This window comes from Ostrinia furnacalis, unplaced genomic scaffold, assembly GCF_004193835.3.
Source record: "Ostrinia furnacalis isolate ACB-3 unplaced genomic scaffold, ASM419383v2 OfSCF3012, whole genome shotgun sequence".
NCBI lineage: Eukaryota > Metazoa > Arthropoda > Insecta > Lepidoptera > Crambidae > Ostrinia > Ostrinia furnacalis.
In genome coordinates this window covers 337236-365072 of record NW_021133251.1, presented here as the reverse complement: position 1 = coordinate 365072, position 27837 = coordinate 337236, and the positions used below count along the sequence as shown (strand labels likewise).

General features: G+C 43.4%; 1 protein-coding gene across 1 annotated transcript; it reads left to right on the top strand.

Annotated features, from left to right (window-relative positions):
• The first annotated feature begins 12 nt into the window (after window positions 1-12).
• Window positions 13-26108, top strand: tara (SERTA domain-containing protein 2 taranis). Its single transcript, XM_028310333.1, has 2 exons — window positions 13-202; window positions 22338-26108. The coding sequence occupies exons 1-2, from the start codon at window positions 179-181 to the stop codon at window positions 23076-23078; spliced, it is 765 nt and encodes a 254-aa protein (XP_028166134.1). The 5' UTR covers window positions 13-178; the 3' UTR covers window positions 23079-26108.
• The last annotated feature ends 1729 nt before the right edge of the window (window positions 26109-27837 follow it).

The window sequence follows — 27837 nt, the reverse complement described above, 5'->3', positions numbered from 1 at the left end:
GCCCGAGCGCGCTCGGCTCGCAACGTAACCGCCGCCCGGCCGCCAGCCGCTCGCTCGCCTCAGTCTGCGATCGGCTACCATTCTGCCCGCTTGTGACAGTGACGCCGTGCTGTGACACATTTGACAGTTGTTATCGTGATCGTGTGATGTTTTCGTATCGGAACTATGGTGTATCCCCATGAAAATGTGGAGTGATTTCCAGGTAAGTTGTTAGTTTTAAGCAACTAATGTACCCCCTTTTGTCCATTCTGACTTACGTCGACGAATTTCAACTTGTGTTCTCAATAAGACTTTTTCAACACTATTCGTCGACTTTCTTACAAAGGCAACTGATATTGCAAGTCGAAATACAGTCACGATAGCAGTTCCAAGGAGTTTGTATGGAGTTTATAGGAACTTTTTGTTGTTTCGACGTCACTTCATGACTTAGAATTTTTTTGTGAGAAGTAGGTAGATCGTAGGACTGGAACTAAATTATTGTATGAAGGCATAAGGCTGACTAGAATAAGAATATGAGTTTATTCCAGTATAATCATAAAATAAAGGTCTACCTTAAAAGTTTTGGGTTTTACAATTTTTAACTGATATTAAAGTTCTGAGGATTTTTCCACTCTTGCAATAGTCTGTAACATTGCGTTCAATAGACTTAAGTGTAAGTTAAGCATTTTAAGTTATTCCTTTTTAAGTTGTTCATATAGAAACTAAGTTATTAGATGGCTCAAGCTAGTTTTAAAGCAGATATACTATGTTCTTATGGTTACGATGATTTAGAAATATTTTGTTACTAGTATCAAACTCAAAATACAAAAACTTTATGAAACTGTTGCGTTAAATGTTTTATCATGTTTGTAATAAGTTGGTACACGTCACACGATAACCCTTTCATCATGTTTTCCACACTTTTCCGAATGTTATTGTTTGTTGTGGGAGGCGCGCGCCTTTTTTGAATCTGACAGCTCGCCGCGTTTCCGGCGACCTGTCAAACGCCATGTGATAGATAGAAGGGCGCATTCGGCGGGGTTTTAAATCAAAGCGCGGTATTCGCCTCGAATCTCGATAACTGCGCGACGCTCAACTCGTCACAGAAATACGTACGTGCAGTTGTCTCGCTCGCACCCGCGCGGCGGTCTCGCTCCGGCGGCTGGTGTTTTTGTGTCGGAGCGGGTTTTTTGTCGGCGAGGCTGCCGGCGCCCGCTCGCTCGACTCGACCGACTCCACATTAATTATCGTCGAGTCGCCTCGCCACTGCTGCACCGAACACTTTACTTTCTACATTGCTGGTATTACGAACTCTCGTAGCTTGCAGTAGCGCTACAATCTTTTTTAACAAATATCAAAATGAAAATTAAGTTGGTTCGGTGGAGCGAGAGATGTGCGAGTTTTCCTGTACCTCTAGTAGGAAAAACTTTCGAGTTCGTTTCGTTGCGTATTCAAAGTGTCATCGAAAAATTTTGTATGAAAAATTAAACAGCGCCCCCTAGGGCGGCTATAATATAGGGGGCGCTGTTTAATTTTTCATACAAAATTTTGAATACGCAACGAAACGAACTCGAAAGTTTTTCCTACTAGAGGTATAGAGGTACTGGTCGTAGGGCCGCGTTGCCATGGCGACGGCTGGGGCGCCCCGCCCAGCCCGCCGCCTCTCTGCTCTTATTGAGATTTACTCCTCGCTCCGGATCGCCAATGGCGAGTCCACTCCACTCGTCTTTTTCTCGAGGACGCTGTTCTATTATCGACACACGAGAGAGGGAATTAGAAGCGAAGCTGATTAGGTTGTTGAGCACTGACCGAGATTATGCTTTTTACTATTTATTTCTGCTGAATTATTGAAGAGGGAATCGATAATTAGCACTCGGAGCGTTGAAAACTGGTATTTCTCATTAGACAAAGGAACCCGTTTATCGTATAATGATAAGAAGTGTTCTAAACTAAAAGAATACCAATTAAAAATAATACATATTAAAAAAGTTGAGCCTCCATTAGATTAGACATCAACGCGTTTTTTAAAATACAATTTTTACATTAATTTAATAAAACATTTTTTTTAATTTTGCTGTTTTTTATCTTATATCTATATATATAAAAGAAAGTCGTGTTAGTTACTTCGCTTATAACTCAAGAACGGCTGAACCGATTTAGCTGAAAATTGTCAGGGAGGTAGTTTAGAGCCAGGAGAAGGACATAGGATACTTTTTATCCCGTTCGAAATAAAAAAAGTCTGCTTATTTATTGCCATTAAGGCGGAACAAAGTTCGCCGGGTCAGCTAGTATTTAATAAATAAAATAACCCTAATAAATATATATCCACAAAGATTAGGAACACACGGGACTAAATATTTTTCTATCACCCGCGTCTCTTTCCGTTCACATAGCAACCACTTAGTCATCGCCAGTGACTACGAATAGCTCGGCTGTATCAAGTTATACGACATACTTAAAAGATACATACCTAAAGTATTTAAAGTAAAGGACTTTAGGTATGTGTGAAAATCATATAGAAATTGTATTTTCTTCAAAATAATATAAAATACATAATTTTCTACATCACATTACGTCTAATTTTACTACCTCCTAAGTAATTTTCACAAGAAGAACCATGTCCATTGTGTTCTATTTTAAGAAGCACCCGACAAATTCAAAACAAAAATACTAATTTTATTTTAGAATACAATAGCTTAAAATACATTTATACTGTATACAGCCTAAAAATAGTCTTAAAAACGACTTACAACTATTTATTTTGAGTTAAAATTAGTTTTATTACGTTACCAAGTTCAATATCAGCCATAAAATTTAATCTGCCCGCCTGAAAATTATGTAAGTCATGAATATTTGCATTACAGCCATGTCAATGACCCAACACAATACCTACTCCATCGTTTGTCAAAATAGAAAGGATACCAAGCGTTTGTATTCTTGTCCGTTAAAATAACCTATCATTTGTAACATAAAGTAGTTTGGTTTGGTCTCTAGGCAATTTGAGGGGATCTAAGACATCTGAAATAAAATCTAGAAATACATATCTTATAAACTGATAGAATAAGGCCTATTTGAGTCAAAAACGCTCCATAAATATTAAGTGTAATATAGCAGTAACTTAAATAAAGTAATTTTTGCTTTTCCTACTCCATACTACGCCAATTTTTGTCAAATGAGTAAATGAAGTGCGAAGCAAATATGTATTAGTTTTCATAATATAAAATAAAAGCTTTTGGTAGCATTACAACAAAATACTTTTAAAAGTCGATGAACTGGTAGATATGCACGTCTCTATTCTAGATTTCATGGCATGGCAACGCACTGTCTCTACCGGCAAAGTTTGAAGCACAACAAAACGTGTGTTTCAGGGAAGTTTACTGGGGGCATGTGTTATTTGGGGGGTTACATCACGTGTTTGCCTAGGCCTACGACGGGGGTGTGGACAGGAACCTAACTTGTTGCAGTCATGTGTACAATTTGGTTGAACACATGCATTGCTGTTGTTACACAGAACTAGCAGACAGTTTGTTTAGAAACCTTTGTGTACCAGGTACACTGAAACACTGAATTTCATAACAAAATACGCAATCGAACTTTCAAATAACCACTTCAAACGGTAGAGCTTTTAAGCTCTCATTTTTCGTGCACTATACATTAAAAATGGACGTGTACTGTTTTGGACTACATTCTTGTCACAATGAACTGTCATAACAATAAACTATTTTTATAAAGCAATTAATTTTGTAATTGATTGAGCTATTAGGATTCTTTGTGTAAAATTTTGATGACAGGGCATAAAATTTACACAATCAGCATGACTTGCGGCTTTTCGAGGACTTTTGTGAATTCATGTAGTTGTAATTTCATTTTAAAAAATTAAATGTAGTTAGGTATGTATGATCTGACCAGAATCGTGTATAAATCTTCACTTCGATATAGATTCTATCCTAGATATAAAAAAAAAATGGTTGGAATTCAACCACTCGCATATGTAGAGTTTGAGACGAGTTTTTAGCTTCGAAGCATAATGAGAGCTAATCCTTCACCACTCAATATATTCATAGTACTGAAAGAGAATTCAGTAGTAAAAAAGCGTCGGATTCACGTCATGCGTTCTTGCGCCCAAGCACATCTCGTAACGGCGTTTATTACGCATTCGCAGTTAAACCAACGTCTAGTAAACAATCGACCACGTGGAGTAAAAGTAAACTCATAAACAAACGAATGAATTAGCCATAGCGCGACGTCATCGCGAAGGAAGACACGCATAATAATCGCTTATGCAAACGACACTAATTATGTAAAGCGCTATGAACCGTACCGTGTTTTGACATACGCTAACGACCAATTATATGCCCATTGTGTGACTCAATGAACTTGAAAGACTACAATAATATAGGGCATCGACACCGCCTCAATGAATGACGTGCGCCAACACCTGTTTAGAAAAAACTACACGAATGTCAGGTGTACCGAATTCAATGCGGACGATTATTATTATTTTTATCATCACTGTACTTGCCGGCAACGTGCTTTGTTTGTTTTCCTTTTTTGTTATCTTAGTCGTAATAGTTTGAATGATTTACGATACGTTTTACAAACTGTCTGTGACGTCAGGTGCTTATTTTTAGTTATTCAAATATTGTATACAATATTGCACTTCAGTTACGACTTTGTATGTAAATATTATGACTAATTGAATCTGTCTGGATTATTTATAATCTTTTGATCTAAATAAAAGACGGCAACAAAGTGCTGAGCCGAATTTCTCTATCTATTTTGATCAACAACCGTCACATTCGCACAGAAATTCGGAACGCGATAAAATGCTCGGCATTCGGCGTCTCCCTGCCGTTTATATATACCATGGCCTCAATGCCGATCCGCGACCCAATTACTCGTACGTGTTGTGCTCAGGGGCTATAAAACAATGCGAGTCAATGAACTCTTTCGTGTATGATGGCTGTGTAAACATTGCATCCGTAAACACGCCGGACGAGACGCGCCGACGCCAATAATTTATGTAAATCCACGTCATTGTATAAGAGTGTTTTATTGCCATCTTGTTTTGACGGTCAAGTTCGGATCGCGGTGAAAGTTTAACAACTATAATTCTTAAAGTTTGCGGAATGCCTCCCCGATTTGTTGAAGGTAGAGTCCTTCGCTGAGCATTAAGTTTACAGGACTTGCACTTGCAACCGTCATAGTTACATTAGTTCTTAAACAAACATATACTTAAAGCGACTGGTTAGTAAATAAAACTAAACTTTCTTTAGACATTTACGATAATAAAGTATCAAAAGAAAGAAAAAGTAATACAAACGAACGTTATTAGATCTTGAGTTATTTCGGGCCAAATGTTTGTAAATAATATTTTACTACGGCATCAAGACTTGTTTATAATTATGATAATAGCTTTATTAATACTACAGAACAAATCTATTTGGTAGGTAGTAACCATTAATCACTTATGAATGAATGAATGTTATTATTATACGGCAGCCGGTCAACGATATCACAATGATGTAAACGTCATTTTATAATCATAAGCTCATAAATAAACATTGTGACGTATAGTGATCACGGATCGGAAGTGGGAAAACTCCGGTACGTAGGCGCGTGCGCATGTAGGTATGTTAGCGCGTATAATTATGCAACAATGTTTGACATTCAACGACACATTTAGTGCGGACATTAAGTGGATCAATGAACTTGAGTTGTGTTCAATGTTACGCAACGATCGGCGTTTGAGTGAGATTAATGCGCGGATTATGGCACGCGATACATTTCAATTTACGTTCCGTTTCATTCATGAGTCGAGATAATGACGACGTGCTCGTTCCGCTCGTTTATTTGCTTGTCAGTTGTCCGGCCGCACTCACGTGCGCTTTACATACAGCCTCGGCCGGCGCTCCACGGCGCGCCGCTCGCGTCTCGCGTCCGCTGCATCCGACCCACTACATCTTTCAACCTGCAGATATAGCACGAAAGAAACTTAGCCACGTGTGAGCGGGCGACGCAGGAAGATCGTACTATTAACTACAAGTTTGAGCACAAGACGGCGGGGCGAAGGGAGTACGTCTTCGCCCATTGACGGTTGAAGCGTCCCGCGACACTTTCACTGCTCCGTTATTGCAGTTACTACGCGCCTACTGTGCACCCGGGTGGAGGGTGCCACCCCACTGCACTCGCCCCTCGAGCCACCCCGCGCAGGGCTCACACAGAGAAAGGGTTCGCGCTTTTCAAATTTAAGAATACAATCTTCTCTGATCTTCTGTTCATAAATCATTTTGTGACATAGTAATTTATTGCTGATCTTTTCATTCCCGATGCCTATGAAGACTTGACGAGAAAAGTCGGTATGTTATAGAGTCAGTATCGAATCGCACGCAATGCGTAGTTCAGGAAAATAGCAGATTGTTAGTTCAAAGCGCGCTGCGAAGGTGCGAGCGCGGTAACGATTGTATCGCGTTAGTAACAAATCTATCGGTCGTATCTCAAGTCTAGACGGCGGGCAGTCGTCCCGAAGTGGGACAATGTCAGCTGAGGGCTCTATTATTTGCGTAGACACGTGTGCGGGGAGCGCCGCGCGGCGAGTGACAAGTGAGTGCCGTGACGGAAGTTTGTAAACACCGCCGGCCTTGCTCCCTGCACCCGCTAGTCCGCTAGTCACGCACAAACGGTATCGACACCTCTCGATATCGACTTTCTCGTATGAATGAAACGATAATGCATCCCGCGGAGCGTGACAAACGCGGATCTCGCTGACAGGTGGATTACGACGTGAATTATCATACGGGCGATTTGCTTGTTGATACGTTACGTCTGGCGTACGTTAAACTGAGGCATTCGAGTATTTTATGACCCAATTTATTTCCACGCGAGCTTGTGAATTAGATTCAGCTTTTTCATCTAATTCTTTTTGTTGTATCATCTGAATGACGGCGGGTCTAGGGATCGGGATGAATGAATTCTTTTTTATTTGACGTTTAAAGTAAACAGATAGGTAGGCTGAAAATTTTCAGAATTAATTAAAAGTTTTGTCTTTGAGTCGTAAATACCTAAAAAATATAAAACAAAATATTAAAGAACAAGACAGCACACAAAAATAGTAAGACTACCTTGCTCTACAATAAGCAAAGCGAGTTTGCAACGAGATGTTGGGCGCATTTCCCGACGGAATGTGGCGGGCGCGGCGCGTCCCGGGGCGCTGATTGATGACCGATAGATACCAGCTGACATTGAACCCGGCTGCACAGACAACAAATATATCCGGACTTCCGCCGTGACGTCGGCTGACGCGGCCCGCTGACGTAGTGCCGACGTAACCTCCTTTGTTTACACCATAAAAAATCTATTACAGTTTGCGGTCTCCTCTTATCTTTTATTGCGAGGGTCGTCTGCGGTTATTACCTGCATTGCGATCGGGGTTTAAGAAACGGGAGCGTATTATGCTTATGGCTACTTAATCTTTTTTTATTGTTGCAAAAATGTAGTATTTATATCCGACTAGCTGACCCGGCGAACTTTGTTCCGCCTTAATGGCAATAAATAAGCAGACTTTTTTTTAAAATTTCGAACGGGACAAAAAGTATCCTATGTCCTTCTCCTGGCTCTAAACTACCTCCCTGACAATTTTCAGATAAATCGGTTCAGCCGTTCTTGAGTTATAAGTGGAGTAACTAACACGACTTTCTTTTATATATATAGATTACTAGCTGACCCGGCGAACTTTGTTCCGCCTTAATGGCAATAAATAAGCAGACTTTTTTTAATTTCGAACGGGATAAAAAGTATCCTATGTCCTTCTCCTGGCTTTAAACTACCTCCCTGACAATTTTCAGCTAAATCGGTTCAGCCGTTCTTGAGTTATAAGCGAAGTAACTAACACGACTTTCTTTTATATATATAGATTGTTATTTAAGTAAATCTATCTCACATAAGAACAGTTCTCCCAAGTTTCGCAGAGTGAATGAAACATAGCACTCGTGTAAAATATTATGTTGTTGAAGAACGTAGTTAGTGAGTTAACTAGAAAGCTCCCGGGACTAATCTCCTAAGTGCGTAGCGGTCGGAAAAGGCGGGTAGGTTATCCGGCGGGGTGGGGGGTCATTAAAAATTCATTCTTATTTCGTTCCTCGCTCCGTAATCAGCCACAGAGGGAGGCAGCACGTTCCACGTTTTCTTCGTTATCTACTGATTTATTAGTTTGCAATTTTCGAGTTTTCATTTCGTGTTAATGCAGTTACCGACTAATACGAGTACGAACTCCTTTCAGTTTTATGTCTCGTAAAGAGCTAAACTACTTTTACCAGATATAAGATGATGATGACTAGTATTCTGAAAACTGAATTTAAAGCTCAATAGAGCTCAGTTGTGTAAATAAAGATCTTATTTCAGAGTTAAAGCCTTCAAATCCGAGAACAAAGGACTCTATCACTGAACGTTGTAACAAAAAAGTGTGGTATTTTGAAATAAATACCTGTCTGACGAACTCTACCAATGTCAATAGGCTTACTTTTTTTTGCAAAGAATGGCATAAAGCAATTTTCTTTCACACCGTACTTAATTAGCATGTTAACACTTGCTGATAAGGTGTCGTTAACCTTTTCATCTCCTATAATGAAATACGATGTCATAGACTTTCTATAATTGGATAATTACAGTAATGTAGTCGCTGGCGTGTGGGTTTCGACATATTTCCCAGCAGGAGGCGCTCCCACCCCTTGTCTCTTTGATGTTAGTTACCACGGCTTTTAAAATCGGATACAACTCGAAACTAATTAATAATGGCTTTCATGTTGGAACTGGACTAATGAAATATTTCAGGCAACATTTCCATGAAGTAACAAGCTTTGGCGGGCAGTAGAGCTGCATGAAACGAATGCCCGGGTTTATGAAATTGGATTGGGCTGGCGGGCAAAACAAAGCTCACGTTTGTCACGATAAATAATTAGGATGCACGTGTTTAATGAAATATTGGATTTTGTTGAGACTACAAAGGGATCTACTCGCTTGAAAAGTTGAAATTAGAAATGGACGAGAATATTGTGGATTAATTCAGACCCATACTAATATTTCTTCATAAGTGTAGAGTTTTACAGGCACGATATTAAAGAACTACACAATGAATTAATAATATAGGTTTAAAGTTAGCAAAGTTATCGAAACACATGTTGTGTCATTAGCTTTATTTATTTAAAATTACAATCAGGTCACCTCTACTTATGTTACTTGCTTTTATTTGCATTCGACTGCCAAGAGAAACCTGTCTGATCCCAACCTGTATTTGGTTTGCTAACACTGCGTTATCTAACGACTAGCACCTGTTCAAACCGAATCGCGAGTGTTTCGATACTCGTTCGAGTACCGGTGGTAGAGCCGGGGGCCGCCTCGTGCCACCCGCCACCCTCGCTCCTAATCTCCTTTAGTCCTCCCAACGAGCTCATGACGTCACCACTTACACGTTTTTTGGCAATGAAAAAATGATAAGTCTTGCCTCTCGCCAGACTGATACCAGCGCTGCAGTTTTGAAGTTAATGCCAATCGTAATTGCACGCTAATTAATTCTCGGGTCAACGTATCGACCGTAAACATCATATCTCGTAATGATGTCAAGAGCAATTTGTACGAGCGATGACGTAAAAATTACACCGTCCATCATCAGGGGATTCTCGGTCCTTATTGACATTTATTATGATTGTAATCGGTCGTAAACATGCGAGGTATTTTTTATTTAATAACAGTCCTAACAGGTTCTCGGTGGGCCGGCGGGGTGCGATAGTGGCTCGCATCAATCACAGATCAGCTGATCGCCGGTTTCCTTTTCATCTCGCACTTCATGTAATTAATCGCTCGCGCCGCGGGCAGCCCTCCCGCCGCCACAAAACTTACACTCGTACAATTAACTATCGACGACGGCACTATGAATGAAATTATCGCCGATCTTACAATTCGAACCGATTCCAATTACGCTACCTCGCTTTATTTACTTAACTCATCTCTCAATGAACATTGTTTATTTTTTTCGACGCCGTTTTTCAGTCGTTATCGTAGAGGCACGAGCCGGTTATGTCATGGTAACAATAGCGGTTTTCGCTCACAATCACAATTGCAATGGACCGCAATAAAGATCTCGTGTTTGTGAGACGTCACCGCATCTTTTGTCCGGCCGGGCACGCGCTCACCTAAACAGGTGCCCCGATTTATGAGCTATTCGAAAATCCACAATGAGAGAAGTCGAGCTGACAAGTGGCGGTGGCCCGCATTGTATAACGAGGCCCGTATGGCGGCCAATTATTTATCAGTCGATTGGGGAACGCCCGTAGTCCTTCGTCTGTGTCTTTCGAGTCGAACACGCAAGAAGTTGTTTTTTTCTGCAGCGTTGAGTAAGAGAACGTGTCGAGAGAGGCCGCGGCGTATCACGCGAGGCGGCGCTGTTTCTCATATATGCGGTGGTGTTGTAACTAACGGCATGTAGCAAGAGTCGTATCGAGCACAGAGAGCGGCGCAGCGGTCACGTCGGCGGCTGCGCGGGCGCGGCGCGCAACGCGTGCGCTGCGCGTGTGTGAGTGACGTCAACGCGCCACTTTCTCCATACTTTCGTCGCTGCTGGTGCGCTAAAAAACAGAACTCCACTAGACGACGACTATTAATACATATGATGCGACGTCGCACGCTCTGTCGCGCGAAACGATACGGAATTATTGTTTTCTACGTTCGAACAGCTTGCGTGCTGGCTGTCGAGTGTTGAGCAACTCTCCCTCGCCGCGGCTAGATACTGGCTATTTTGCAGCGAGTTATTGCTACAGTTTTTCACTTGGAGTGTATTTTATTAAATGGAAACTTCGGCCGCTAACTGTCGTTAGCGTCGATGCCACTAACGAGACATGCAAACAGTCGTCGACTCGACAGTCACGGCGTCCACAGTTCAGCGTCCCACTAATTTAAGCACTCGACGATAATGCGAGCTTTAATTTGCACCGAAACATCGAACAAGTAAAATCCATTCGTTGCCATTGCGCGCCTGTCTAATTAAGCTCTGTCATAGACTCTTCGAAGGCTCTATTACGAGCCGCCTCCAAACTTAGAGCGGACTATAACGCATTTGGTATTCAATCGCCGAGTTTTGCCGGCGGAGAGTGGGCTTTATGCGGGGGTAGTAAGGTCGATAACGTGAGGGTGGAGCGAAATCCAGCTCGCTCGGTGTGACAATTACGACGATGCGGCCCGCCCCGCGCTGCCGCAATCGATAGGCCTACGGGGCGCGCGGGGCTCGGGGGGTCATTACTTATGCAAAGCAGCAGGGCACAGCGCGACCAGCCGGAGCACGCACCAGCATCGCCGGTGCCCGCTGCGGTGACCTCAGGCCCGGAGCCAACCCCAATCGATAGCGTCTGAGTGCGAGCCCGATGAGAAACGGTCCGATGACGCAGCGGAGTTCGAAAGTTCTCTTTCATCAGGCGGATTGGAATCGCAAAGTTGGGAAGGGTCCTAATCTGCGTCGGGAACGGGCTAACGGAGCCGAGCCCATTACTGATTTCGGGGGCCTCTTTGTGCGCTCCCTAGTTGGAGCCCTCGTGCAGGGGTCGCCCCTAACTTTTGTCTGCCCGCTTTATGCGGCTGAGCCCGCTACGATTGTGCCGCATTGGAACTCGCAACGTTTGTGATAACACAAATCAAAACTGTATCAAATGTTCGTAGCAAGTGCTACGATCGTAGCTACGAAATAGTCCTTCAAAGGGCGTAATTTTGTTTAACTTGATGTTTTTGTTACATCGTCATTTGATAAGTTGTTCGTGCCAGCTTATTTTTCTCGTCTTACTTAAAAAGTCCAGCGCATCCAGTTAGTTTTCAAAAGTTTTCGCGCGGAAACTCACTCCCGCGCTTTGGTAGTCCACGAGTTTGGAGGGAGGGAGTATATAGCCCTCCGTACATAATGTGAGGACCCGTGGGCGCGCGCCGAGCGCTTAGATCGCAGAGGTTCGCCCGGCTACTGACATCTCGCGGTAGAGGTCGTCGGTTGAAAAAATTTTTTGTTTCTAACTTCTTACCAGACGATAATATTCTGTTATAAATAAATTACAAGCTACTTTGCGAATTGAAAACCATGATAATGCACTTGTCTTGTCATTTAAGCAAACACATTTTATTCTTCCAAACTTAAAGTCACGATGACGATCAACAAAACCAATTTTATCTCTTCGTTACTAAAACTCTTTAACTTTAACTCGTCGTTACTAAAAAGCAGACAGAACAGTTTTGACCAAATTCTAGCCAAGCTTCGAATTACGTAAAAATTATGCGATTACATTGTAGCCGATCACGATTCGATTCCAATCTTATAACGAATTATAAATACATCCGAATCTTATAGTAGTGTTGCGACTGGCGAGCGCTCTATCGCGCTTATCACAAACGCCTTATCAGCCTTCAAGGTGACGGTCCTGCGTAACGTGATTGCTCGCTTATAGATATGACTTTATTTCGAAGATTTCACATTTCATCATTTAATGCAAGGGCTATGCTTTCGCAAATGCAATAAGCTTTGTTTATATTTTTTAGCTTAAAACATTATTGCGTTTAATCGGTTTGGTTAAGTAAAAATCGAATTAATTGATTAAAATAAAGATCAATGGAACTATGTATGTGTGCAAAGATATATTATATTACTAATTGCAACACGAAATAATCTGTAAGTGATTGATAATGTCTTTGAACAATAAATCGGGCTCGTACCAGTAAATCTATCCAACCGAAGATAGCTCTTGTGTACTAATGAAACCGCGAAACAAGACGCGCGCGATTCAAGCGTTGCGCGGGAAACGCTGCAGCAATTATTATAATATCGGCAAGGCCACGTGCTCGGTTGACGTTAACAAAGTTTCCCGATGCGGAGAAAACTTTGTGACATGTGAGTGGTAGATACTTACAATATGTGCTACCCGCCCGCGCCGTGACTCACCGGCGCCCTCCTGCGACGTCGCCCCGTCTGCCCCCATGGAAAATTTATACCCACCCTCTCTCCAAGAACATTACCCCACCCGTCGCACGAAATACGACCTTACCTCCGAGAAATAAAGAACATTTCCCAATCTCCATTCCCGGCGAGACAAAGGAGCTCCACCAATTTTGCCGAAAACAAACCTTAACTCCAGAGGGATATAGTTTGTAATTTATGTGACGAGCGACTCACGTGCTACGAAAACGCAGCGGTGACGTCACAGAGCTCGTAGGCGGCTCGAGGGTGGCGACCGAGCGATATTACTAATTTCAAACGCTATTAATACCGCCGAAATATTTTCAGAAGTTTCAGGCGCTTTTATTCCGTTCGAATGTAGCTACCCCTTCTATCGGCAAAAACTTTGAGGTCTCTACATTACAATTCTAAGCACGAAACATTTCGGCTGGGTCTTGAATTTGTAAGGCACAAAAACAGCTTCCATTCGGTATAATGATAACAGCGTCGCTCAGGCGTCAGGTCCCTTAATTCCCAGCGTAGAGCGCGGTGGCTCGTCTCGAGAGCGTGTGCTCTCTCATCTCCTTAATTCGTCCTTCGCCGCAGCCCCCTTAATTCTCCCTCGGAGCGTTGCCGCGAGGGAGGGCGCTCACTCTCTTGTTAACCCGAGTTCGCCCCTTATTTATGCCGCGTGGGGGCGGGCGGGGTGGCCCGGGCGCCCGTCCGTGTACAGCGCCGCAGTGTGGGTGAATTAAGAGCGAGTCGGCTTTCATTTTAGTAAAGCTGGCACGCTCGTGTGCTCGCCTTTCAGCCGCGGCGCGCTGGTGTGCGCCCGCCCACGCGAGCCGATCTCAACTCTAAGACGGGGGGATAAGGTCACAAACCCCGCAGCCGCCCCGCCTGCCTTCATCGTTTTATAACTTCAGAGGGCGAGGAGGTGGTAGAGTTTTTGTGAGTGGAAGGACTTTTTTTGACGTACGTTTTTTATGTTTTACTCGGTTAGGGTTCGCTAAGATAACGACGTCTCACAGAGAACGAAAAGCGCTCTTGCAGAAGATACATGTTTGACACTGCTCAGTATGAAAAAAGTCAGGCTTTGCTGGTATATCGGATAGAATTTAAAAGCGTTTGCTGTAGGGACGACGCGCGACGTTGGAACTTATTTTGAAGCGAGGCAGCCGAAACTATTTCGTGAAGTTTGATAGCGACGTTGGGGGTGAAGTGGGTGGCTAAGTCTACGCACAGCGTCTTCAGAGAAAGTGAAATTTAGCACAAGTTCGGAGAAATACAACTGCTGGGCGCCCCCGCGTGGGGAGGCGGTCGGAGCGCGGCTTATAACAATTAAATTTATTCTCTCGCAGTTTTTCTATTTGGATCAACAAAAATGACTTGAAGTTTAGGTTCAGAGGAAATTATTTCATTTAGTTTGTTTACAATCTGATGCAAGAGATAGCACGGGTTTCCAAAACATAGTTACTATGGAATTAAATGCTCTATTCTTCAGTCAGACTTTTTCTATTCGGATTAGGATTTCTTATGATCTATAAAACTTGTGTTACTTGAGTATCTCAGCGTCACAGGGAATGTGAACAAATCAATATTACTCGTAGTTATCACAACTGCATAATAGTTACATAAAGTAACGTGTCATCTAAGCTCAGCTTTTCTAAACACCTATTGGTAATCGGAATTAAAGGGCTCAGATCGACTAGTCCTCTCTTTGATGATCCAGATCTTAGTCTGTCTCTATCAGTACCCTTACAAGCAATAATCATAAGTGGTGTCCTGCACCTATCACCTATGATATGCTAGGACTTAGAGATTGCAGCGCCTTGATGATGGTTGAACGACCTTAGCAAGGTGTCGGATTCGGGCAGGTTATTTAGTGCGGGCCACCCCGCCCGGGTCGCCAGGCAACGCAACTGGGTCACTCCGGGCAGACCGCCCAACGCCCACCAATTATATACACGCTCGTTACCGGACACGCGTTTTTCAATCACATCCATATTTAATTGGGCATCGCGAAGCCGGAAAATTTGTTTGAACCGCAATGATTTACGTGTACTCTATTTGGCATTGTGTAATTATGAGATTACTGCCGATTTTTGGATAAGCTTTTCATTGTGTTTGATGAATGAAAATGAAAAGTTTGCAATTCTACGAATCTCGAAACAAAGACCTCTACATTGAATGACTAAGTTTATTTCGTAAACATTTATTCTAATACAACCAGCGCTAGGTAGAGTTTTACAATCGAATTAGGTTAGTAAGGAGGTAACGACGTCTTAGTCGAGACTCTTTGTCTCGACTGAAAGCAAAGAAAATATGAAACGGGAAAGTGCACTCGCGAGCGCAGCGGGCCGAAGTTAGCGCGGAGTAGTTTGAACTGTAGCTCGCGTCGTGAGCAATTGCGTTCGGAACTCCGGAACTCCTTACAAGAAGCCCTAACTTGTTGCATGGATGCACCGCGGAGGGCGAGGGCGGGGGTGCGCGGGGGCGGGCGCCGCGGGGGGCGTCTCATAGTGAATGGGCGCGAGATGTCGTGGCCGGCCGCCACGTGCGCGTATGGAGATGCCTCCATTGATAACCGTGACCTAGCCCTTATCGCGGCCTGCGATGACGCCGGCTGAAAGCTCGCCGCTAAACACATGATTGCACTTTGCTCCAAGTTGCGAGCTTCTTGCGGCAAATGTACGACGCTCCGCAGCATCTTTACACCCTCTGCATCTTCATTCGTAACCACTTGCAAATCAAAAAGTTGTCTGGCTATCATATCAAAACAGCTTGATATAATTCCACCTGAAGTATCCGATGTTCAGAAAGTAAACTCTTGAAAATATGGAGCTCTAGATTTTATATTTTAAGATGCTAGAAATTCTGCACTTGTTATCTCAGTGCACACGCCACGCAGTGACAAGCCGATCGAGCTTGCTTCCCACTTGGCACAGATACAATAGACTGCTCTCGGCATTTCCCGTGCAAAGGCATCATAACGGGAGCGCGGTAGTCGGGGGCAATTAGCATTTAGTGCGGCGGGCGCATAGCAAGTGCAGCCTTGACATTGGCCATCGCCCTAATGTCCCCGCATCGATTGCCGGAATGCGAACAAAACGATCTCGGAGCGCAAACAATAATAGTGTCGAGGCGATGAATGAGCACATTAGCGAGCGGCTGCGGCCGAGTCATTACGCGCCCCCATTAATCACTGCAACAATCGGCCGATATCTCGCTATTTACAAACGCGGGAGCACGTGTTCGCCGCTCGTACTACGCGGAGTGTATTGACCCATTTAGATAGCTCGACTTTCGCGCGGCCATTGTGAGCGAAAAACATAAAAATAAGTTTTATTGCTGCGTCGTTATGCGTATCGCCGGAGCGGGTCCGCGTCACGCTCGCGCCCGCCGCCCAACAGCTGATCGCTACGTGACATTTTTATTTTATTCGCTCTCTTCCGGGGATTCTCCGAGATACGTGCCAGTGACGTCATTATATCCCGCGCGCCCGAGATTTATTACGCTAAAAGCACGCGATGTAGACTCCACCCCGCGGATCGTGATTTATGTATGTGCGTACACATGCACTCCTAACAGTGTCAGTGTTAATCGCAGCGCCTTGAACCAGTCCTGCGAGTGCGCCGGTGAGGTGAGCACTTGCACACATCAACTGAGATTTGTGTTTGCTAATTCGTTTCTTAATCTCGAGTGAGATTAAAACTCTCCAAGTCCATCCATCAAAGCAAAGCACAACTGAATGCACAGGCATTCCTTACAACTAGGGATATTCCGATACTAATAAATACGAGTAGGTACTCGATACTTTTGATTCGATACCAAGTATTTATTGTATCGAATCAATTTTGCGATACATAATCGGTATCGAAACAAAAATACTTGGTATCGAATCGAATCAGCAAAACAACCGAAAACAATAAAAAAAACCGAGAACGCATCATACAGAACTGAAAGAGTAAAAACAGTCAGCTAATCAGCTTTAATCGGTTACCGAGTTACTAGAGCCCGAGCCGAAAGCGAGAGAAGGAGACACCCGCACCGCACCCGCCCGCAAATCATCCTCGCCATTCCGCCATTGTGAAAGTGTTAAGTGACTTTTTACAAGTAATTTTATTAATTGTAATCATCAAATTCATCGGTTTATTCCAATGTTATCAATTATCATGGCATAAACCGATAAATAAATAGTTGTTTTCTTCTCAATTTTGTTTAAATTATTGTCCTTCAACGTTCATTGATAGCACCCTCAAAATAATAAAACAAAATAAAAGTTCCAAAAAGTATCGATATCAGTAAGTATCGATACTTTAGGAGTACTTATTTAAGTAGTATCGAAAAAAGATTTGAGTATTATCGAAATGAGTAGGTATCGATACTTAGGTGGTATCGGAACATCCCTACTTACAACACATACCCTTTATTGTCCGCGCTAAATGCAAAATTTCGATTGACTAACAGTTTTGACATTTTGGATTACGTTGATGCTGCACCTGCAATAGAAATGGAAGCTCAAAACAGTGAAAGTAGAGTCAGTTTTGTAGTAGTTGCACTATCACGTATCGAGTATTATTCCGATAAGATGAGTAATTTGAATTACATAAACACATTGATGCAATAAACATACTGGTGTGCCGAGTGCCGACTTGATAAGGCGACCCCGTGAGAATTATGTCAGAGTTATTCTGATAGAGCCGCATCCGCACCTATAAGTTTATACTTGGCGAGTTCTGCCTCAGTAGCGAGATCCGCCGACATTCCTCGGGCAGAGCGTTCGCGGAACCGTGCGTCATGGTTGCGGACAAAAACTTCGAATTTTCCCTCTCGACGCATCGCTGCGACTGCACCGCATGCCATCAACATCAACACTCGTCATAACGACACGCGCCCGCGCAGTGTAAACAATACGTTTCGGGAATTCCCTCCCTTTTTATGCGGGCTCGCATTCCTAAGGGATTCCTTTTGTTTGCATTTCAACGGTTCACTTGCTCATTTTTTCTCCTTTTGTCGCGCACCTTGACAATCCTTTGACGCCTTAGATGTTGCATAACGGGAATCCCACTTTTTCATAAAGTTTTCTACGTTTACTACAGATCGGCAGTTGTTTTACTCTAACTAATGTTTAGGCTAATGTAATGCGCATAGATTTCAATTATGTATTCGTAATTGCTAGTAAAAGTCTATGAATGAATGACTCATTTAGTACAATAATTAAAATCTATAAAAAGTTGTGTAGGTAATCTTTCATTCATTATTCTCATTTCAGTAGTAAATAGTATGGATAATTTTCTGCCAAATTAAATCATTTCCAATTCTATAATGCTACGATTGAAACCAATGGCCCTGCCATCGTTACGGACAGATTGTCGACTCAGCTGAGCAAACGATCAAATTCGTGATTCTCAAATTCAGGGACTTATTATCGTGTTGTGACGTCAATTTGTTTCTAGTACGATATCATATTTAGTCATAATATTGAGGAGAGATTTACATGTCGTGCGTGGTAAAAGCTTAAAATTATTCAAAAATGGCGTTTAATTAAAAAGGACAACAGAAATATCCCCTACTGGTAAAATTAAAACTCGCAGTGGGCAGCGGAGGCGCGAAATAAAAAGCTCGAGTTGCGCCGAAGCTGCGCGAGCGACGGGCCACAAACAGGATGTGAGACTGGTTCTCGCACACATGCGCACGCACACAGACGCGCGCGGCCTCGCCGTATCACGGAAATGTGCGTGCCTACTGCCTTCGGTCGACTCGAACCGCTCGTTGTATTCTCTACCACTATACTCTTGAAGATTCCTTTATTTAACCATCAGAGAAACATTCTGTTTTTTACTGACAGGGAAAATAGCACTGCATAAAAACTGGTCTACATCTTGTTTTATTGTCCATGAATATAAGGAAAATGTTTGAAATGAAAAAAACAAGTTGAGAGCAAATCGACTCTACATTCCGAAATTCATGAATTTAGACGCAATAAATAAATTAGCACTTCAGTATCCCAACGCATTCCACTTGTTTTTGTCTTGAGCACAGAAATCGCAATGCAGGGGACACCCCGGCGCGAATCGATAGAGAATCACCTGCACTTCGAACGTAAGGAAAAACTATATCGGACGCTAATCTCCGGAACAGCCAACAGGTCCACCACAAAGCAGCCCTTCTCAATGAATGAAATTACCGGCGCCGATCACGTGCTCTATTGTACTGAAACGAGCGCTAATGATTAATCGGGCGTTCGATCGCCCCACGATTCCGACGCGGAATAGCACCATCTTCACGGCTATGAAATTTTATCAATGAAAGGCAAAAAATTTAACAAAAAATATTACTACAGCCGCTACAATCGTAAACAATCGTTTCGAGCAGCTATATGTATTTAGCATCGCGTGGGATTCGTATATAAAGGAAACGCGTGCTAAAAGAAAACAACGGGTAGCAAAAATCATGTTTCAGCCACTAGTTGTGCGCTACACGTTAATCGAGCTGATGTTTTTTACAACCAATAAAGTACAAAAAAACTTTTTTCAGCAGAAAATGAGTAATAATCCCGTTTTTCATTAATTATCCCCATGTAGAGTCGGTCGGTTTAAAGAGAAATTCTGTTTTCGGACTGAAAACATAGCATTATGACTCTTATGTACCTGGCCCGTAATTCAGGTACAGTGCACCCCCGCTATCTACCCCGAACCGAGTTATAGTCTGTCTGTATTATGATACGTATAGCGTTGGTTCGCTCGGAGCGTAGGTAGCTGTAGCGCTAGATACAGCGGGCGGGCGCGCGATGTTATTATGCGCGCTGGTGTGCGCGTGCACGTGTAGCACACAGGCGGCCCCCCGCCCGCGCCCCGCGCCCCGCGCCCGCCGCCGACCCTCGCCGCCGCTCGACTCGACATGGGTTGCCGCGCTGTGAGGCAATGCCGTGCCGCCATCTATTCGGTCTCCACAATGCCATAGAAAGTTCGTTCGACTCGCCTCACCGACCGAACTTTTCCTACCTTCTCGTTTGAAGCGAGAAGAGCCATTATTGCACCGCTATCCCGACCCGACGAATACGACTTCGTAGACTGCATGCAGTAGTCTTTATGGTTATAATTTTGAATAAGCAGTAACTCCACGCCTCGACGCTATTGCGAGCGGTCCGGTTATAAAATGCCGCATATTCGAGACTAGCGATAAAATAAACGTCGGACGTTTCCAAGTTTCGAGCGGAGAGAACGAACGAGCGACGCGCTGCGCATCAGAAAAAGAACTTTACGACAAGATTAGAAAGAGCGAGCGGTGCGGCAACGTCGCGCAGCCGCGTTCCAGAGGCGCAGAGCGGCAACGCCGAACGCCAACGTCATTTACTAAATTTATTTTCATGAGCGCCAGCGCTGGCGACGGCTCTGCTACGTACGGCGCTCGGGCGCCGCGTGATACCGATGAAACCTCGTGGAATTATCTGTTTCTGCATTTTAGAACTCGTCGCACGGTTATAATGAACGTTGTAATGAGCGCTGCCAGTCGCGCTGCGCTCGGCGCACAATGGAGCGGCATGTTTTCCTCACAGCGATAAAGGGGTGACGCAAAATGATTATTTGCAGCGTTTGCGATGAGTGGTCGCTGACTCAACGGCGGCCGGCTCCGATGCCAGCGCTGCGCCTCAGCGGCGGCACTTTGTCCGCATTTCTGATCGCTCGCCTGCCTCATTCTTTTCAACCTATTTACTGCGCGCGGTAACTTGAATGCAGCAACAATTGCTGTACGAAATTTAAATTGCAATTACGGGTAGGAGGCGGGTTAATAACAGTCGTTATTTGAAATTATTCTAGAAGTTATGTAGCTATACCTAGGTGGTGTCGGCGGAGACGCGTGTGCCACCTAATTGTCGCGGCAGGTGCAGCGGCATCTGCGCCCGCTGGACTCGCCTTTAGCTATTTTATTTATTCCCGACGGGTGCAGTCGCCGGCCCGGGTTGCGAAACGCACGCGGCTGCCAACTAAACTTGCAGTGTATACTGCACGATAATAAAATACTGTTTTAGTGCGGTAAAAGTCAACGTGCCCCTGTCGTTTGCCGTCCATCATTACGTGGTAGCCGCAGCTGCTAAAACTATAGCGCTTGTTATTCCACTTTGCAGGATATTAATAAAAGTTCTCTTATTTATTTTTAGATGGCTATGATAGATATTTTTTAACACTGTGTCTTTACAATATTAGACAACCTAAATAAAGGAAATACTGGGTTCAATGTGCCTATCCACAAACTCTACAATGAGAAAGAAATACGTCAATAATGCTGACTCTACATTTCGCTGCTAACTCTAAACAACAAAGTTCTTTTTTTTAAGAAAATATTCACGCCATTTGTTAAAAGTGGAACATACGGTTTGGGCAAATCCCACAGTGGGGCCCTCGATCACGGACGTTTACCTGGTGCAGGGTGCGCCCCGGGAACAAAAAAACTGAGTAGGGTCGCGCACAATGGGGCCCCAGCCAGGTATCAGCCCGTATGAGGCAGCCCTCATAGAAAGATAGCCCCACTGCATACCTATAATAGATTCTTTTATGCACAACAGTTGAATAGACAATGCTAGAGTATTATTGTTCTGTTCTGTTTCTTCAGGTTAGCATGAGCTGGGAACTTTGAAGTCTTCTTATCTAGAAGTCCTTGTGCTAAATATTCGCTACATAAAAACAAAAAGGAAACTTTTTTATGAAATGCTCTTTTCTTACTTTCAGGCTACAAATTAAGACATTGCGTAAAGATTGAATACCTATTTAAATTGGTAAAATAATACATGGTAGAAGTAACATTTCAAATAATAGTAGAGATTTTTTCTATTTAGAGAACACGTAACATAGCGAAAATAAAATACTTATCCAATGTAGAGCTGTTTACATGGAGCTATATTAGGAAAGCTTACTTTAAAAACTTCTCAGCCCCATTTAACAGACTGGAAAGTTTGGAATAATGCTGAACATCATTCTGTCCCAATTTTCCACCTTTTCCCATCGAGCACAGCGGAGCGCGCGATACTTGCGCTTACGGTACTTTCGGCTGCGCCCGAATATCGTGCGGCCCACACACCATTGTAGCATTCTTTCCATCATTTATCGCAGCGCTCATACAACCGGATACCTACTTTTTTTGTAAGTTCTAAACACAAAACGCTAGTGACTGGATTTCGATGTGTGGATAGAAGTATGCCTTTAACAAGAATCATAGATAACTTTCTCATTGTCTAAAGACAAAATCCAAACCCTTGACTTTTCTGAGAAATCAATTTAAAAATGACAATGTCATTAGAGCCAGAGTTGTGTTGTGTGGTAGGTGGTTTTTGAATAAGTGTTTCTTTATGAATATGTGTGGAACATGTTGTTAACGTGGTAATTTTGTGGCATTGCAGGGCTCGGGCGGCGGGTGCGGCGCCAAGCGGCGCGCTGGCTCCCCGTGCGAGGGCGGCGGCAAAGTCGCGCGCTGGGAGGACTCGATAGCGCGGCTCGAGGCCGTGGCCGCCGGCGCCGGCGGCGGGGACTGCTGGCGCACCGAGGACGAGGAGCGGCGCGCGTGCCGCCGGCGCTGGTGCGGCGGTTGGTGCGGCGCCCACGAGACCATTCGTGCCGAGAACGGCAAATCCTACCTGGAGCTCGGCGGCGCGGCCGCTCGGGCCTGCTGCGACGGCCGCGCGGCCGGCCGCTGCGCCTCCCGCCGCTGCTACCGCGAGAGGCGGCACAAGATGATGAACCTGTGCGCGCTCAAGCTGGCGCGCTTCCGTCAGACGGCGGACCCCTCGCTGCGGCGCTCGGTGCTCGTGTGCAACACGCTGCGCGGCATCGAGCGCGAGATGGAGCGCGAGAGCGCCGAGGAGGCGCCCTTCGAGGCGGCGTGCGGCGCCGGCGCCGGCGTGGCGCGCTGCGAGCTGCTGGGCGCGCGCGACCCGGCCGCCGGCCGCGCCACCCCCTTCCCCGCGCCGCCGCCGCCGGACCGCGACTCGGGCTACGGCGACGAGGAGCAGCGCACCATCGACTGGGGCTCGGTGCTGAGCCTGTCGTCGCGGTCGGCGCTGGACCCGCCCGAGGACGCGTGGCCCGACGACTGGGGCTGGAGCGAGGACAGCTTCGTGCGGCTGCTGGTGCCCACGAGTTAGTGCACGGCGCGCGGGCAGGAGTGGCCCGCGCCCCCGTGAGCGCCTGTGATACGCCGGCTGCGGCGGCGCGGTGACAGGAGCCGGCGCCGCGGCCTTCTAGTCGGGGGCGCCGCGCCGCCCGGCGCCCGGCTCCTCACAGCGACGCCGAGGCGACGCGACGCATTCAAGCAGTCAGTAGTTAGTATTATATAATTGCTAAAGGGAAGGTGCTAGCTTCGGACGTGACGCAGGACTATGACGCGAGCCGAGTTATTTTTGATAGTTTTATTTTCTTTAAGTGAATTATGAACCGGACCTGAAGTGACTTAGCTAATGACGTTATTATCGTTTAAATTAAAGCTCGGGTGTTTGAAATTTTTGTTGAAATTATTGTGTAATTAATTAATTAGGTAAAATGCTATATTTATTATTTCGTTGAAAGGAAACGTGATAGTTTGAAATTATTTCTGTCTTGATATTTTCAATGTAATCTGAACAACGAGATGACTATGATTGGGTTATGTTTTATTGACTGAAATCCCTTTCGTAGAAGTGTGATCTTTGTATAATTTAATGAACTAGGTACCTCTTCTGTTTAAGTCACTAATGTTATTTCCGTTAACGAGTTATGATCAATAATGATGACGAGTAAAGAGCACACCTCTCACGAATCCGATTTCTGAAGTACGCAGACGAACATGTGTGGACATGTGCCGTGCCGGGCCGGCGCCGGGCCGGGCCGGGCGCGCACGAGCCGTCTCCTAGTACTTAAGCGATGAACTTTCAATAGTTACTGGCAGCGTGCAGTGGCAGCATGTAACTTGATGTCAATTATGTAGCCTTACCAGCTGGGACTATGAAAGTGTCATGTGTATCAGCAGGACCATGCATTTGAATAATTGGAATTTGTATCGCCTGACTGAGCGCCGCCGAGGCTGTACTTAACTACCCTCCTGCAACGGAATTGCATACCTAACATAAAGCTACGCTCCTCGCTCGGATGCCTCCCGTTGAACGCTTTACTCACTCCTAGTTGTTAAGAACTTTTATTTAGGCATACGACTAATCTTAAATTCTCATCGAATAATTTATTTCCTAACTAACCGTGAATCGCAGTTCCTAATAAGTAATAAAACTATTAGTGAAAACGGTAATTTATTTGCAGCGTTAATTCTAGTTTTTTACTGAAAAGTTCGTCGGGAGGCATCCGACTCTACCCTTTCATTCGCATCGTGATCCAAAAATATGTATCAAAAATTGCATTGAGATTTGAGACATCGAATAACCTATTGTAGAAATAGTGAACAATAGTTGCAACCGGTGTTACATGGGAGCATTTAACTGGCCACCGCTCATGGCGAGCTTTTGTATTTAAATATTGGACATGGCAATGATAAGTTCTCTCATTAGTGACACCGGGTTGTGAGCAACGCGCGTGAAATGGCACGTAATGAATTTGGTGTCATCGGGATTTGTGGCCGGCGCCATTGTGATATGTCCATTTCGTTCGTACATTACGGACGATGGACTCTAGTTTCATTAGCGATCGGCAATTAGCGGCGCCGGCGACTCCCGCGGACGGCGCGGCACTGCATGGACCAAACATACCTAGCACGACTTTTAATAGCAAAGTACAAATTTCAATAAAGTAGGATGCATTAGTGCTCCGGCGCATGTTTGTCCACCGTTGTCAATTACTCAAATATTTGAATTGTGATTCGGTAGCTAATGAGAGAAAACTCTATGTTCTTAAATTTAGTGTACATATTATATACGGAGATGGGCATTATGGCGCGGACCCCGCGGCCGTTGTAAATACATAATGTAAAGTAATAATTATATTGATATGAATGTCGCCGGCGGGCGGCCCGTCGCACCCCGTGTTGTATCATACAACCTCTATTCTGTCCATAAATTCAACAAGTACATAACGGTTTACAAGTTACATAATAATGCATTTTAATATAAGATGTCACAAAATCTATTGCCAGTACAGTTTATTAAGATACACGAACAACTTTAGTCATATTTGAGTTGTAAACTCGCGCACTGAATAACTGAATTCAGCTCAATCTATTTTATTTTACGGTTTAATTTTGCGTAGATGTTTTTGTTGAACATGTCCGTATGGTTGGTTGTGATGGTTTACTTAAGTAAGTTAGCGACTCTTCGGCAAACTGCTCTGTTTGACGTATACCTACTTACATATTTACTATACATTTGTACTAACGATTTTGAGTCGTTTTGTGTTCAGCTCCTGTCGCACGGCTGCGCAAGCGCCAGGTTCTGTTTATTTGGAGGTACTTAATGTATTTAATTAGTTAAGCTATCTTTTTTACTCAACCAAATATATTTTCTTACTGTATTTTAATGACTGCGCGGCCGTGCGACAGGAGAGGGCTCTCCGATGCTTGCAATTATGTACAAACTATCAATCAGCTCCCTCATCCTGTCATTTTCATCTTTTTGTAAATTGTCTTCAAAATCTATGCTCAACACGAATTGTAATGTTTCTTACCGTTTGTTTCGGTGTAAAATTGTATAGAGTTAAGTGATTGGCACTACTTTAAATCTACAATACTCTGAGGTATAATTGTTTGTGATGTCATACAGTTGCCGGCGCCGCGCGCGCAGCACTCGCTATGACAGTTCTTTGACTTGTCCGTCTTCTGGCGCCCTCTTCCAAGAAGGGCGGCGGCCACTCATACGTAACTTTATAATTACATTATAATAAGTGTAATTCCTTAGTGTTTTTCATTGCCATTGGTTACCAAAAATGACAGGATTTTTATTGAAACAATTGTGAATATATTTTAGAAAGAATACTCTCGTTAGAAAATTGTGAAACCAATTTTGAATGACGATACTTGCACATCGAATTGTTGAATCGTTCCTCATGTTACGAGTTATTCAAAATTGTTTCTCTAATTGTCTAATGTAAGTTAAATAATTGTAATATATTATTGTTTAAGCTGTTGTGTCGAAAATAACAAGAACAGGAATAATTTTGTGAAACAATGGCACAAAGAATGAACATAAATATTATATATATTATAGAAACAGAAATGTGGCTATAAGAGCAATTTTTATAATAAATATTTACTGTTGAAGAATCTCAGACTTTTATTTGGCTGATTGGGGCGATTCAAGAAGACCGCTCATGCATAGAACCTAACACTTGCAGTTTTGATGAGTTCTGTTAGCACAGTCACACACCAACACTTTTAAAACATAAAAAGTTAAATACATACATTAAGAAAACTTGCAAAAACCAAACTGCAACTCATTAGGTAGGAATAATAGAAATAAACACAAAATGCATTCGGCATGAAAATAATAGCGTATCCTACAAGCATTCATTTGAAAGATCTACATTTTACATCTGTATTTCGTTATAATGACTCCATTTTAATGCTATTAGACTCTTATTAAACTACATAATAAACACTGATATGGCTACTACACACAGTATGTTTCAAATAATATAGAAATAATCTAACATGGTCGTCTCTGAAGACATCACTAAGGAAGATCAACAATAAAATCAAGACAACAACAAAATAAAGGAGCAACTCGTATACGAGTAGATACAAGGCAAACTAAGTAAGTACGTATGTAAGTATTCATTGAAATAATATGCGAAATAGTGTATTGAATAGCTATCAGTCAGGTTCATGGAGTTTTTAAGAACTTGAATATTTAAATGAGTAGAGTCGTAGAGAATCCATGAAGGCCATAGCTATCGCCGCGCACCTTAGAATTATTCTGCAATGCTGACTGTGCGCCAAGCTTAAGGCCAAGAGCTGGGGCCAAGGAGGATTTACGCAGTCTTTATCATTAAGCATACTCGTAATTTTCTATCGCTGGACTTTTGAGACTCTAAAACGCTAAGTAATTACAGAATTGACCCCAAAACTCGTTTCAATTTCAAGTAATAGACGAGACGAAAAGATAATTTCAACATTTAGACCAATCACAGGACAGAATATTCCAATTATATGACTGAAATAATAATTGAACTTTTTTTTAGTTAACTTTAGTCCAAAAAAAAAACATCAGACATTACTCTACCGAACCCATAAGGTGCCATTTTAGGAAGGAAAATACTTCTTTCCGGATAAACATGTTAATTTGAACCGTAAACACCAGATGGGTACGAAACCTCATGGCAAATCACTTCCTAGCAATCTTCTAAAGTCTAGATTTACTTAGGTCTAACTATTTCTCCCCAAATGGTCAATCTACCACCCGGCCTCTGTTACGAGCATGCAGCCAACGAAATTCGGCGGCCTTCAACCGATCGCTTAGTCAGGATCGATCGTTCTTTCTAGCTAGCTAGTTTTGAAGTAAATATAGTATTAATTTGAACATAAGCGCTAACACCTAAAAGATATAAAATATCATAATGGGACATTATACAGTGTATCAATGGGTAACATGACATTCTTACCAAGAGAAAATGATGGGAAAAACGCATGAGCAGTTATGGACCGCGTAGTTATGGATTATTTGATTTAGCATTGTTAACAAGTGTTTAAGGTGAAGAAACATTTTAATTTATTGAGTTCCCAACACATAAGATAAGACGGTAAATTCAGAATCAATCTTTTAGGAGTCTAGAAGGTCTAGACTCTAGACCAACCGCGATGTTCAGACAATAATATTATCTCTACATATTATGTAAATGAAACTAGTCATACACAGTGATTAGAAATAGAGGAAGGTAGATCTCCAAGGACTAAAGATACCCAAAATATGGCTAGTTCGTTAATAAGGATTG

Excerpts from the sequence above, each read along its gene's own strand:
- tara (XM_028310333.1), top strand. The coding sequence starts at position 179 with ATGAAAATGTGGAGTGATTTCCAG. Across the intron at positions 203-22,337 it reads AAATGTGGAGTGATTTCCAG|GGCTCGGGCGGCGGGTGCGG; the intron begins GTAAGTTGTTAG and ends GTGGCATTGCAG.